Source organism: Haplochromis burtoni, unplaced genomic scaffold (assembly GCF_018398535.1).
Source record: "Haplochromis burtoni strain Fernald_Lab_line unplaced genomic scaffold, NCSU_Asbu1 Contig_16, whole genome shotgun sequence".
Classification (NCBI taxonomy): Eukaryota; Metazoa; Chordata; class Actinopteri; order Cichliformes; family Cichlidae; genus Haplochromis; species Haplochromis burtoni.
In genome coordinates this window covers 526,304-540,724 of record NW_024582377.1, presented here as the reverse complement: position 1 = coordinate 540,724, position 14,421 = coordinate 526,304, and the positions used below count along the sequence as shown (strand labels likewise).

Genomic DNA, 14,421 nt, shown 5'->3' with positions numbered 1-14,421 from the left:
CAGGAAGGCTGCAGAGCGCAAATGTGAAAGTTAAATGTGAATTTCTGTCCATGTACACAACAGCAGATATATTATTTTCAGTGATTTATCACAGTTAACTGCTGCATCATCACAATCAGATTGCATGTAACAGCCAAACTGACCCCATTCAAATAACTGAAGTGAGATAAAAAAAAATATACTAACAGTTAAAATTCGAAATTATAATTTGCAGTTTAAAAAAAGGTGATATTTTATTGCAAAATGTTAAAAATTGCAGTAAATTCTTTTACTGAGGCTTCCAGTGCAGCAGAAGCCTCAATAGGTGAAGTATTGTGATAGTCATGGGGTGTTTGATGATTCACAACATTACTCTCATATACGCTTATGAAAAGCTAAAAAAAACCTTTTGTAATTGATTTATTTTTGCTTGTTTTTTTTTCTTCTTTTTGCTGGTAATCACCTAAAATGTCAAAATTTTTCAAAATCTCAAAGTCCTTTTCAAGTGCAGAATTTTAACAAAAAAAAAAAAGCGTAATTAATTTGAAAGCACTGAAAGAAAAAATAGACATAAAGTAGAGCTGAATAAAGACCGATGCCAGGGATGCACCAATCATGAACAGTTTGCCTGATAGTCAATAGTGTTCCCACACTAACCCCATAATACCGTAACTTATTCATTACTCCTGAGATACCAGTTGCTGTTCCTCTTTCTGTGCCAGGGAAACGGTAACTTAACTGTAGTCACATCTTTTAGCTCGTCATCACACGATGTTTGAGAACAGTGAAATAACTGAAATAACCACCGACACTGGGAAATCTCATCGTACATACAAATATTTAGACGGATCATCTGTAATGTGCGAAATGTTAGATTTTTCATTTTTGCATAGATTGTTTTATGTTCACTGAGCTCAAAGCTGCAGTGCGATGTCGCAGCACTGCCAATATACTCATACTAAATCATAATAATGAGACTTTTCTGATTCTCTGTTTTCTTAATAAAGGCGGATCACTCGCTTGCAGTGCATCAGGCAACAACCAACAGTAAAATCAGCACACTGACCTCCATAATACCATCACTTATTCATTACCCTGTAGATGCCAGTTGGGCCTCAGGCTAACCGACTGTGATCACATACAGTACAATATGGATGGCAACCCCACATTTCACTGTCTTACCCTTCCCCCACCACTCTCCTCCACCTTCTCCAGTCCTCGTCACCGTCGCTAATCCTGATCCTTAAAGGGATCCGCCGCTTCCGTTTGGAGAGAAAATACTTTGTAGGTTACACAAACGAGAACACAGGAAGAACAGAGCGAGCGTTAGCCTGTTCAGATTGATTAACATTCTCAGCCGGAGAATAATATACAACCCTGCGGAGCTCGTATTTTTCTTTGTATCCTGTGTCGTTGATGGGAATAAGAATGGGCCGGGGTCTGGACGGTAGAAAAACGGAGCATTAGGTTTGATTTCACAATTTGAGGTTACGTTTTGGACAACTTTTGTTTTTATTTCCACATTACAATCAGAATGACACTGTCATAAATAGTGAGCATACTGTGAGAGATGCTGAGAGATCTTCCCTGTGATGGAGATTACTAGAGTGCACGCGGTCAAGTGTAAACCATCAGTCTTATCTCTTCTGCCCCACTCGGCTCTGTATCTGTATTTGTGCTTTAACAAATCGCCATGACCCGCTCTAATCTGGCAGGGCCACATTATACTGGACTATACCCTCTCTTGAGAGTCTCACTCAATCAGCCAGTCAGATTAACACTTTCTATCTCTTTCTTCTTGACTTCCTTTGTCAAACGCACGCACATGCAACAAGTCAGATGGGATCAGTCCCGTGAACAAGAGTGAGCAGCTGAGCAGATTCAATGGCAGGCAGCAAGAAACTCATTCCTTTATTTGCCAGGAAAAGACTGAACCAATGAAAGACTGCTAGAGGGTAACCAATCAGACTTCTCTGCAACAGCTGGCTCCAAACAATCACAGGCAGAGGGGTGGAAAAAAGGAAAGGAGAGAAAGTCAGCAACTCCTGGAGGAGATTTTTTTTCCAAGCTTTTCCTCCAATTCAACATATTCAGCGGCATGTCGGGCTTGGTGAAATAGGGGTTTTTCTTGCAGGCGCACAATCCTGTTTCAAGGAGCAAACAGATTGTGTGGTCTGAAAGCTGAGCCAGGCTTCAAACAGAAACACCACAGAGTGAAGGAGGCTACATCATTACCGCACAACTCAAAGCCAACCTTAGCTTTACTCACACAACTCCAAAAACACAGTGAAGAGACGATCACTGATGAGTCATTTTGCCTTACCCGAAGTCGTCCAGGGAATACATGTCGCCGGAGAAGCGGGCACAGTCCTCGAGCACGGGATGGAAGGAAGTATAAAAAAGGGAGATTATGGAGGAGAGGGGGAAATGTCAACCTTGAGAAGAGAGAGCAATACGCATGCTGTCCAACTCTGCTGCAGTCAACTCAGTATTTCCCCTCTTCACATCCCTCTAAAAAAGTTTAAAAAAAGAGAAAAAATCTACTACGCCAGCAAGGCAGTCATGAGCATGAGACACAGAGAGAGTAGGAGGGAAGGAGTGAGCGAGAGAGATGAGGAGTGTTGCAACAGAGTAAGGGAATGCAAGAGAGAGAGAGAGAGAACATGTGACCAGCGCAGACCAGTCACCTCCCTCTGCTTCGGGGACCGAGTCGTTGTCTTTCAACCTCCGAGGAATAATTTCCACTGGATGGAAATTACATGTTAGCCTGTATTGGAAACAGGAGCGCTTTTACACTCCCCTTTCTATACCGGAGCTTTAAATAGATTCTGCATGTCAGCCTTTTATCCCTAATTAACTACAGAAGAGGAAACAACAGCAACAGTTCATTCATTCAGCTCAGATATCATAACGGACACAACATTCCCGTTCTCTGCAGGAACAACAGAGCGTAACGAGCAACAAAAGTTTCCCCGATGTGGTGTAATATTCGCGGCATCCCTGCGGCTTTTATCAGAATTCGCCCTCCAACGGCGGTCCATCTGGCAGGAGCAAACTTAAAGGCTTTTAAGCTTCTTTGCAGCAGTGAGCCGAGGTGTAGGAAACAAACAAAGAGCGATCCACTGAAAGATTAGGAAGCTTTATGGATTTAAGAAAATAGCCAGAAACACACAACGGATCCGGGGTTCTAAAGTGGCACCCAGAAGGTCTGAGTTCATGTGCATCCAGGATTAGTGACATTCGGCTGAGGCCTAAGCGAAAACTTTCAAGCAGACTTTGAACTCCACAACAAACAGAAAAAAAGTGTTAAAATGTTGTTACTGCAAGTAAATACACGGCCAGATACCAATACTGATACCAGAACTTTTAACCTTTAAGAAGAGAGCAGCGTGTCTTGATTTATAAGATGAATCATTGTCATCAGTTTGCTGATTTTGAAGACATTTTAATGATTACTAAATCACGGTGATTTTTACTTTCCACAGTAATTAGTTCACACAAAAAACTCCACTTTTCAGCTTTTATTGTATTTCATGTAAGAATTATTTAACACAATCCAGGGGGCTACATACTGAACTTAGAGGATAGAAAAGTATCGTCCATATTGATTGATTACTTTTGGAGAGTTAATATTGATCTGATACCAATACCAGCCTTGGAATTGATACTAATCAATATTTGGATCTAGCGAAACCCTTGGGGAGTGAAAATGGAGAGACTAAAGGTTAGGCTGAACCTGTTTGACCTCCACAATGCCAAAGGACACAGCCTTATGGATGATTTACAGGAGCAGATAGAAAACAACCAGATAAGGGTTGATTCATAAAGGATTGCCATGTGAGAGTCAATTAATCATTTGTGATATTCAGTTGTCACTATTACTGCTAGCTAAAAGCCATTTTCCTTTCCCCTGAAATCCAGGCTTTATCATTGTATCACAAATGGGAGCGCTGTGGCTGCGGTGATGCCGTCTCTCGTGGAGCTGCTCTCTGATCAGCTCAGAGGGCAGCAGCCTGCAGTAGGAGGCATAACTCAGCTTTTTACCTTGCAGTGAGTGCACTCGCTCATTCTACTTTTTGCACAGTGAATCACCACAACGAGCCCTTCAGAAATAATCCTGTCCTGTAATAGCAATGGACAGACGCCTACATGCACGCTCACGGTTCTTCCTCCCAATCCACTCTGCCTACTCGTAACACGCACGCACAAGCATGCAGAAACAGCCAGGTCTAGACTGACGGTAGAGAAGAAGCGCCCCTTAATGAAATCTCTAAAAATAACTCCACTCTTGTGTGTACACTTATGTGCAAGTGCATGGGCATCCACATACATGAATGCATGCGCACCCTTACATAAATGCAGCAAATGGAAGCGGCGAGGTTGAACAAATGGGCCCATTGAATGTAATTCTTTTTTCTTTTTTTCCCTTTAACCCTGCAAAAATAAAAGCCAGGTCGCCCCTCGCTGATGCTTTGTGGAGATTTAAGACTTCCCTTTTGGGCCTGAGTCAAAGAGCAGATCTGCCTCGGGTGAAGACAAACACACAGGATGGGATACAAGCAGCGTTGCTTTACAGAAAAAGAGGAAACGGCGTTCTCATCTGACTGGACTGGAAGATATGAATCTTGCATGTTTACGTCTTGGAGCAGTTGAGCCACTGGCTTTGTGCTGGGTGAGGTTACAGGATGACGGTGAATTATTGGGACTGGAAATAAAAAAAAACAGAAGCACTTCACAAATATGATTTATCCCATTTTTTGTTCCCTTTCTCTCTCTTTTTCCTTTTCCTTTTTGATTCCACAGACTCTCAGCAGACTCTCTCCCAAAGATACAGACCAACACCGGTAGCTACAGGAAAAGCAGAGCGAGAGTGCACTGTATCTGAGGAGAGCTGTCAGAGTAAATCTGAGGCTGTAAAACGGAATGGTGCAGGCTGACTGCAGCTACGGAGACATGGAGGAGTCAACCTAAGGCAGGAAGGGGAAAACATAAAAGGACTGCTTCATAAATAGCACAGAGTATAAAGACTGCTGCTCCTCCTGCTGAAGAAGAAGATCTGGGCTTCAGCGTGTTCTGCATACCAGCACAACCAGGAAAGGGCTCAAAATACCGCCCATAAGCTCAGATGTAGAATGACTTCAAAAAGAGCCACAGACTGGATAGTATGCATATATGCAACCATCATGGTTTCTGTAGGTGTATATGGGAAGTGGGTGAGGGGGTGGGGGTCTGTTAACCTGCCTGGCAACCACCGGAATAAACACCCTCCTCCTCCTCTTGCCACGGTTATAAGCACCCTCATTTATCCTGTCCCCCACCCACCACACCAACACACTCCCCTCCTGCAGCCACTCACCCCGGTGGTGCATCAATCACATTTAACGAAAGCAGTATTTTATTTTATTTTTTTATCATTTCACCGGGTGCACCCGAATTGCTTATGTAGGGAAATACATGATGCTGTCGTTTCCATGACAACATCAACCTGGCCTGAATCCTGCCTTCAATGCGCTGGGTGGGTCCGGCGGTGACAAAGAAGGGGGTGGAGGGGGGTGGAAAGCGGAGAAGTCATTTCGATAATTCGCCATTTAACAATATGACATAAAAGCGCACAGTTAAAGGGCGCACGTATGGAAGGTGGGTGAAGGGGATGAGGCCGGGTGGGTGGGCACCCGGAGGAAAAACTGGCAATAAAATATGAGAAGATGCTGCAGTTATTCAGTAAATGATCATTCCAGCGAGGTTATTGTGGAAATGCAGATGTAGCCCCGGAGAGGGCTCCGTGTCGCTGCGCATCTGCCATGACGCGTCAAACAGCGCACGATACGGTGCTTACCTCATTTTCCTCCTCTTTTATTCAACCGGGGCTGATGGCACTGATGAGGCTGCTCAATACGTCCCGCTATTATTTCAGTATATACCCTCGTGTGAGGCTCGGAGCAGCCCGCCGGCCTCCACCTTGTGTCCTCTCTGCGCGTCTGTGGCGATTTCACAGGCTGAGGATGGGTCGTGAAACGCTAAGCGACAACCCGAGCGTTTTCTTCCATCCGCTTTGTGCTCCGTTGTCTCTGCTCTCCGCACGCGCTGCTGCTTACGCCGCGTGTCCTTAAGTCCATGTTCAGTCGGTGCTCGCGCTCGGTAGAAGACGGTGAACCGTGGTCGTCAGCCGCCTCCTTCATGCCATATTTTCTTCCCATTCGGAGTGTTTTGGTGAGATGGACAGATTTTGGGGAAAATGCTAATACGGCGTGCAAAGGGAGAGGGGAGGGGGTGCGAGCTGACCGGCTCAATGCTGCCCACCTGCGGCCAAGACGCACACATGCAGGGAACTGACGCCCCCTAAGTACCCCACCCGTCAGAGTCTCAGCAGGCAAACAAGTAGTCTGGTCTAGCCCCCTAATGTATGGAGGACCACATGAGCCAAAAATAAAGCTAACTAAACAAATGATTGTTAGTAAACAGACACACACACAAAAATATTTATATTTATTTTGATTTGCTTGTGTATTTCTTTACCGTTTAATTAATCCTCTATTTATTCGTCTTCCAATTTGATTTTACATTCTATTTATTGATTTACACATCAGGGCTTGCAAAATCGCTAGCCCGATGTCCTGGAGCTAGCGATATCTCTGGTCGGACGACCACAATCTATCTCAGCCCTGCATCATTGCATTTATATGATTATTTTCTTAAAATATTTTTTTGCTTTTTACATTTCTTTTATTAATTTCTATTGAATTTTTTTCAACTATTTTATGAGGTCAGCTTTGTTCTTTCTAACTAACCTCAGGCTCTTAACAGAAATTACTCCCTCGAATAGTTGCTATAGAGAACTGAGGTGCTTGGCTGGTGTGGTGCAAAATAATTGTCTTAATGTACTACTACCAAGTTTACTACCAAGTCATCAGGTCATATGTTAGTCAAGAGAATCCTCACTGGTAGTCTCTTCAATATACATATAATTTTACATAATATATATGTTAGTATATATGTTATATAAGTATATAATGTATATATATATGTATATATATACTATTATCATTTATATATATATATATATATTATATATATTGTTATTAGCCCTCCAGGGGGTCTAAAGTACTACAAATGTTGTATTCTGCTTTAGAGTGAAATGTCGTTTTTTTTGTTTTTTGTTTTTACAACTAACTGATTTCAATTTCCACTCTATAGTCCCTGTGAGTGGATTTCCTTTGTTAGAATTTTCAATAAAACAAAAGCCAACATGTCAAAGAAAGAATTAAACAACAAAACGACAACAGTGAAAAATATAAGACAACACATCATTTGTATTTCATCATTTACTTCCAGAGAGATTTTAATGTTCAATGGTATTTTGCAGCCCCAAGTGTTAAAGTGGTAAGACAAATAAATGTTACATTCACTCTGTAGAGTGGCAGCTTTAAATCACTGTTGTTAAAAGATCTGAAATTTTCCTGATAAAAGGACATAAACCGATAAAACAATCAGCCAGCCTTCAGGATTTTTAAACCACCTCAGTGTGCCTCATAACAGCAGCAGCTATGTTCACACTAAAATCAGCTAAACCCCAACCAATTATCACGTAAAAAAAAAGTCCCATTTACTCATGCACGTGTGCTCATTTGGCTTTTCTGTTAACCATAAGGAGTGTGACATGCTACACATCGTACCGCTGATCGGATGGCAGACAGCTTTAAAGCCTGAGAGCAGACATTGGTTTATGAAAAGCTCCAGTAAGTGCTAAATGTTAATTAGCTTAATAGACCTGCTGTATTTCTTTTTTAAAATCAGGCAGAAGCAGTGCATTATAGAAAAAACCCCCAAAAAACATCTCAACAGTTCTGTTAAATATCTTGCCAGTGACTGATGGCGCACAGCTGAGAAGCACATCAGACAGTTACAGTGTAATGGTCTCATTCTTCCCCTTCATAAACTGATGTAGGTACAATAAAAAGTGGAAAGACACAGATTTGAAAGGGCTTCACATCACTGAAAACCTCAGCATACGCTTCATTTTGATTCTCCTTGCACTCCAGGCAAAAGTCAGAGAAACCTAGCAAACCAAAATAGTGTATATTTCACCCACAGCGTCCTCAGTTTCAAACTTTTTAGTACATCTACCGATCTAAACAGAGATTTATTGCAGGAAAAAGGGTCAAAGGAAATCAAGCTGGCAGTGAAGGATTTTACGCACAATCAATAAATAATAGGAAAGGGGTCCTGTGTAAAGAGATGGAAGCACAAACAATTTGAATATGTTCAAATAAATTTCTTATTAGATCCTTCTGGTTTTAAATAGTGGGTAACAACCTCCTCACTCACAGTATCCTCCTCAGTCCCACAAAACCAACAAAGCAATAATGGCTGAACAAAAGTTGGATCTAATATTAACCGTTAATGAGACGTTTGGATATTTTAGTGAGATGTTTTTTCAGAGACTCTTTCTGATGTGACAGTGTTAACAAAACGGGGAAGGGCCTTGCTTCACTAGTGCTTTCCTGAGTTGTTAAATACAAAATAAAAGTTTGACAATTAGAAAAAAATCACACTGTATTTTTTTCTGTGCACAGTTTTTGTTGCAGTGTTCTCGGATCTCCAGTTCAGTCTGGAGGGGCTCTGAAAGGCAGCAAAACAAACCTCTTCAGTCCATTATCTGGTGGCAGGAGTGTGTACTACACAAGGACAGTGAAGCCAAACTGTAAAAACGCACCCATCGGGTCAGACAGGGCCTTTGGTTTTCGCATTGATCCGTTTGATTTGTTTTGTTTAATGTCGCTGGGTGCAAGGCTACAGTACGCGAGGGGGAGATTTCTTTTTACATGTAGTGCGGAGACAGAGAAAGGGGGAAATAAGAGGATTTTTGTCTTTCAAGCAGGCGCATGTCAGACCCCCGACAGTTTGTCGCAGTTAAGATCTGTGTGTGGATCGGGGAAAGGAAACCTCAGGTCAAAAAGTTTCTCTTCAATCAAAACCACTTCAGTTCATTCAGATCCACATCTGTGTTAGCGTCTGAGTTCGTTTCAGTTTGGTTTGGTTCAGTTTAGTGCAGTTTGGTTCACTTTGCTTCAGCCGCAGCAGCAGCAGCGAGAAGCTGGACAGTATCCATTTCTGTGCTCGCTCAGACTATCCTCCACTGCATCACGCTCATGTCCTTCCCACCTGTCGACACCAGGCAGCTGTCATCATACAGGAAGGTTACATTGGTCACGTGACTGCTGTGGCCACCGTAAACATGGCTGGGAGCCTGGAAAGAAACAAAAACAACACAGTTTTTCGATACTGAGCCGAATATCCTGCTTAACATCACCGTGAGCAGCATCTCACCCTGAACTGTGAGCAGGGGTATGAGAAGAGGTGGACCTTCCCAAAGTCGTCTCCGGTAACCAGGAGGCTCTTATCGTTGGATCTGCACACGGCGTTGATGTCGGTGCCGTCTGAGCCGTCGGGCCACAGGCCTGGGGAAGCAGAGGGCGCCGGAAATTTCTACTGAATGCACAATTAAACACCAACATACACGTAAAGAGGGAGATCAAAGGATCCGCCACTTACCAAAGACCTGGAAGCCCAGAGTGCAGGTGTGGGTGGCCCACTCAATATCTCTGGTTGTCTCCACGCTGACCACCTGTTTACACACTGATGGGATCCCTGAGGAAACAAATACAAAGCAAATACACAACAGGTCTTAGCGTGGCTTAGAATGGGTGCTGTTGGGCATGCCAACTCCAAATTGCTGTGACTGAAAACTTTACACTCAACATCTTACGAAACTAACTAAGATTGCTCAAATGCACAACCAAGTTTGTGCTCTCCTGCTACCTCAGAGCTGGTTGTGAACACAGTTTTGCACAGTGACTAGTTTCATGAATGCATGAAAGGGGAAAAATCATTTTAGGCCAACTTTACTAGATTTCGTGGCATTTTTAAGGATTATAAAGGAAACCTGAGGATAAGTGACTTACAGTACAGTATCTCATAGTCGCCTGAATTTGATACCAGGTACTGAGAGTCCACAGACCAGTCCAGATGAGTGATGAAACTGGAGTGACCCTGGGAGAAGTTAGAAAAGTTTCAAAATGCATCTCAGACACACACAGCAACACACACTTCACAGTATTTTCAGAGTGGAGTCAGTATGGGTATCCAAGAACTATAAATAATCCTAGAAATGTTGATGCATAGTCTCAGCAGGGTATGACTCTGGGGGTTGTTATTTATGACTTTGCCGGTTCTCTGTAAACACACATCCAGAAAGCACTGGAATGCAGAACTGAGGAGGGAGCTAAAGATAAAGGTGAAGCAGAAAGGAACTTGAAATAAAGGATGAGGGGGATTATAAATACAGGTGCTCACCGAGCACTTCCCCACTCGACTGTACTTCCTCCCATTTTCTGCCACAGCGTAGATATAGATGTAGTTGTCGTGGGATCCGATGGCCAGGAAGTTACCATCTATATAAGATGAAGAAAAGAGGAACATTAGAGGTCATAAAATGAAATATAAATTAAAAAACAGGTGTGCAGATGGCAAATAATTAACTAGACTGTTGTAGATGGATATCCACTGTGAGGAGGGAGGCGATACATCTGATGCTGCAGGTATAGCAGATGTTCATTACCTAATATATATTAGTGCTGGTAGCGTTAATCTTGTTAAAATGACGTTTAACTGCATTAATGCAGCAAATCTCCGTTAGCGAATTAACGCCGATCACCCCGTGCGGGGCTGCACGGCGTCAACGTGTTAGCGCAGTTAGCTGGTTGTATTAACTTTTTGGTTTTTATAACAATATTACTTGGTAATTCATATACACTCACTGATCACTTCATTAGGTACACCTGTTCCACTTCTTGTTAACAAGAAGGCTATAATTAGCCAATCACATGGCAGCATCTCAGTCATTTAGGCATGTAGACATGGTCAAGACTGCTGAAGTTCAATCTGAGCACCAGACTGGAGAAGAAGGGTGATTTATGTGACTGTTGGTGCCAGGCAGGAGTGTTTCGAAACTGCTGACGTGGGATTTTCCCACACAACCATCTCCAGGGTTTACAGAGAATGGTTGGAAAAGGAGAAAATATCCAGCGAGCAGCAGTTCTCTGGGCGAAAGTGCATTTTTGATGCCAAAGGTCAGAGAAGAATGGCCAGACTGCTTTAAGCTTAAGCGGATTTCACATAAACAATATAACAGCAGGGATCCACCCTGCCCTGTATTTTTGGTTCAGGCTGATTCTGGTGTAATAGTACAGGGGATATTTTCTTGGCATTCTTTAGTACCAAGTGATCATTGTTTAAACTCCACAAATGACCATGTCCATCCCTTTATGACCACAGTGAACCCATCGTCTGATAGCTGCAAGACAATGTGCCATGTCACAACACTCAAACTGGCTTTGAGTTCACCGTATTCAAACGGCCTCCACAGTCACCAGTTCTCAATGAAGTAGAGCACCTTTGGGACAGGATGGAACGTGATGTTTGCTATCATGTCAGTATGTTTCCAGCTCATTGTTGAATCGATGCCGCAAACAATTAAGCCTGTTCTGGAGGCAAAATGGGGTCGAAGAGAGGTGTACCTAATAAAGTGGCTCATGAGTATATGACTTCTTTTGTTTTGATTTTGGCAGTTTTAGCTGTCTTCAATCAACATAAACTACAACACATACAAGTCTTCTGTGTAGTCTTCTTAATTTTCCTAACATTAATACACAAACATGAGATTAACACCATACCTGGCCCATAGCGCATAACCGACAGCTGCTCATTCCCATCTGTGTGCATTGTGACTAAATCCTTAGAGTCTGTGTCCAGTACCAGCCACCTGCAGGATTGATGACAGAACCGATCAAAATCTTTTAAATACTTTTTTTTTTAGCTGTAAAGTAAAGGCTGTATCTCTTAACCAAGCGCATTGGCACTAAATGCTTTTTGGTGATGGTGTCTATACCTGCCCGTCTGGGTTCCTACAGCAACCACAGCTCCAGAAGGATGGAAACCTGCTGACTGTGCAGCATCCTGTGAGAAGAAGAAAGAATATGACATTTAAAGTCCACCCCTTCACTCATTAATGGGTTTTGATTATTGTTACCTCACTATGCAGATTCGCTTGTGTGCAGCTTTTACGTTTATCTCCTGGTTTCACTGCTTGCCTTAAATTTAAGATGCGTTTGGTACATATGAGCATGATTTTGTGAGCTCTACTTTTGTAGTCTACAGTGCACAGACATTGAAAATGATGATCTCAGTCATGTAGAAGATGTATAGCATCATGCTAATCAAAATCGGAATCAGTTAAGCACTTCACATCTCACTCGTATGACTGGGATCACACATATAAATTGATTTCTTTAGCAAGAGAGAAGAAATAGATGCAATAGAAAAAGAAGATTTATTTTTTACTGAATTGTGTTATGAAATGTATTTGGAGGGAATCTTTAATGTGATCAATAATTCAAATAATCCAAATTTATATAAAGTATAAATAATGTTATGCTGATAGCTTTGCTGTAAATGTGTACATGCACTTTTGCTACTTGATGTCCTGTTTATTCTAATAGACATAAAAATGATCTTCATATGTTTGCTGTGTAATTCCAGTGACTGACCCCAGGGGCCAGTGTTGCCTAAACTTACTTCCAGGCTCTTGGACCAGATCAGCTGATGGGAGCTTGAGTCCCACAGACAGACCTGCCTGTCATACCCACAGGTCAGGAACTGAGGTTTCCAGGGATGGATGGCTAAACCCCACAACTCATCAGTGTGACCCTGCAGAAAAGAAGAGAAAGAAAGAGAAAGAAACAAAGCTGATAAAACTAATCAGCAACCTACTGTTTTGGGGTTGTGCAAAGCATTTGAACACATCCTGTTGTAACTTAATCAAACACATTCATTTATTCATTAAAATTTGATTTTCATCTGCATGAACTTGAGATGAGCTAGTAGTAGGTTCTCAGGAAAGGAAGAAGAAGGAACCCTCCTATTGGACAGCCAATGTAGCGATAAACCTGACTGCTGCATGTACCTGTGTAATGGGCATGAACTCTCCATCCAAACTGCCTTTCAAAACAAAGTTCTTTGTGGTCCCGATGAGCACACTCTCCCCTCTGCCCTCTGCTATAGTCCGGATGGGACCAAACAACTCAGGCACCTGTAGAGAAAAAGCAGCGATCATGCACAGCACCGCTTCACCTGGAACCTAACAGCTGCCTCAGGCAAGACAAGCTAATTTATAATAATAATACAGTCAATGTGAACCCCGAGTGTCATTGCTATAAATGCCTGTGAATCTCTTTGAAAGCACAAATCCATCTTATCCTCTGTAATATTTATAATAAGATGCAGTATTCAGAATGCATAGTCAGTCGCCTCAGGCATGCATGCAAATTCTGGCTAATATTCCAGACTGAGACCTACTTGGAGGAAGGTGCTTGATATTCAGCTTAACATTTTATTAATACATCTTAACAGTGTGTGCTTCTGGTGCATCATTAAGAGCTATAGAGCTGAGCAACTAAGCATTAAAAACCCAAGGATTCTGTCAAATGCTTAACAGCATGACTAGTGTACCCCATCTGTAAAATTATGTGTAATTTATAAACTTTGCATTTGCCTCAGAGCGTTTTTGCTTTCTCACCTCCACCGTTTGTGTCTGCTGGTAGCTGCTGTCCCAGGAAATGAGCCTGCGGTCTTTCCCCCCAGACACCAGAGTGCCGTTCCTCAGCATGCACAGAGCAAAGATGCTGCCTTCGTGAGCTCCTTGGATGACGTGGCTGATGCGATTAGTGCCTGCACAATGAAGATGGGACAGAGAAGGGCGTAAAGGTCGACTGTACGCAGAGGGCAGATAAACTTACAGAGACAGATGGTGTGATGAGGGTATAAAACTGTAAGACTGCACATCTCCTGCACCTTCTTTTCCTTTTATATAAAACAGTTCAGATCGAGACACATCTTTGACTCCTAGTCTCCTGATTCCACCACCACAGTGACGCATCTTCGAGCTTATAACCACAAAATCCTTCGCAGACAGAATCATTATTTGTTTTTTTTCCGTTGTGCTTCTGACGCACACTTCTTCTGCGAGTCAGGTGAAAGCACACAGCTTTTTCTATTTTTGACCACACCCCTATTTTCAGCCGTGGTACGCTCTCTTTCTCTGCAGACTCACTCACTGTGTACACTCTACAGACATGATCCTTTTCACAGGCGAGCGTGAAACAGTCAAGTACCTTTTCCCCACACCAGGATGTTCCCACTCGAGTCTCCGGTTATAGCGTCTCCATTTTCCGCGAAGGTCACGCACAACACAAACTTGGGCTTCTCTTGTTTCTGCAGTAAACACAAGAACATACATGAACTGAATTTTGCTCAGCTACCCCCAAATTTCTATATATAGCAACGCAACAACTCATGACATTACATGCTGTCATGACTCTAGATGTG

General features: G+C 42.6%; 2 protein-coding genes across 10 annotated transcripts in view; both read right to left on the bottom strand.

Moving 5' to 3' along the window:
- Positions 1-6,304, bottom strand: part of evla (Enah/Vasp-like a) — a 38,414-nt gene extending 32,110 nt beyond the window's left edge. The window contains exon 1 of one of the 2 annotated variants that reach the window (XM_042218182.1): positions 5,816-6,304. In XM_042218182.1, coding sequence (XP_042074116.1) covers positions 5,816-5,820 — 5 coding nt within the window. In that variant the 5' untranslated portion in view covers positions 5,821-6,304. The other variant, XM_042218181.1, reaches the window with a different exon arrangement.
- Positions 6,305-7,286: 982 nt separating this feature from the next.
- The window catches only part of eml1 (EMAP like 1), a 52,679-nt gene continuing 45,544 nt past the window's right edge, over positions 7,287-14,421 (bottom strand). For all 8 annotated transcript variants that reach the window (XM_042218176.1, XM_042218172.1, XM_042218173.1 and 5 more), the window contains 11 exons: positions 14,208-14,307; positions 13,613-13,764; positions 13,001-13,126; positions 12,613-12,744; positions 11,927-11,994; positions 11,712-11,800; positions 10,333-10,430; positions 9,942-10,029; positions 9,532-9,627; positions 9,307-9,437; positions 7,287-9,226 (listed from right to left, as the gene is read on the bottom strand). In XM_042218176.1, the coding sequence (XP_042074110.1) occupies positions 9,101-9,226; positions 9,307-9,437; positions 9,532-9,627; positions 9,942-10,029; positions 10,333-10,430; positions 11,712-11,800; positions 11,927-11,994; positions 12,613-12,744; positions 13,001-13,126; positions 13,613-13,764; positions 14,208-14,307 (1,206 nt within the window). In that variant the 3' untranslated portion in view covers positions 7,287-9,100. The remainder of the gene's footprint in view (positions 9,227-9,306; positions 9,438-9,531; positions 9,628-9,941; positions 10,030-10,332; positions 10,431-11,711; positions 11,801-11,926; positions 11,995-12,612; positions 12,745-13,000; positions 13,127-13,612; positions 13,765-14,207; positions 14,308-14,421) is intronic.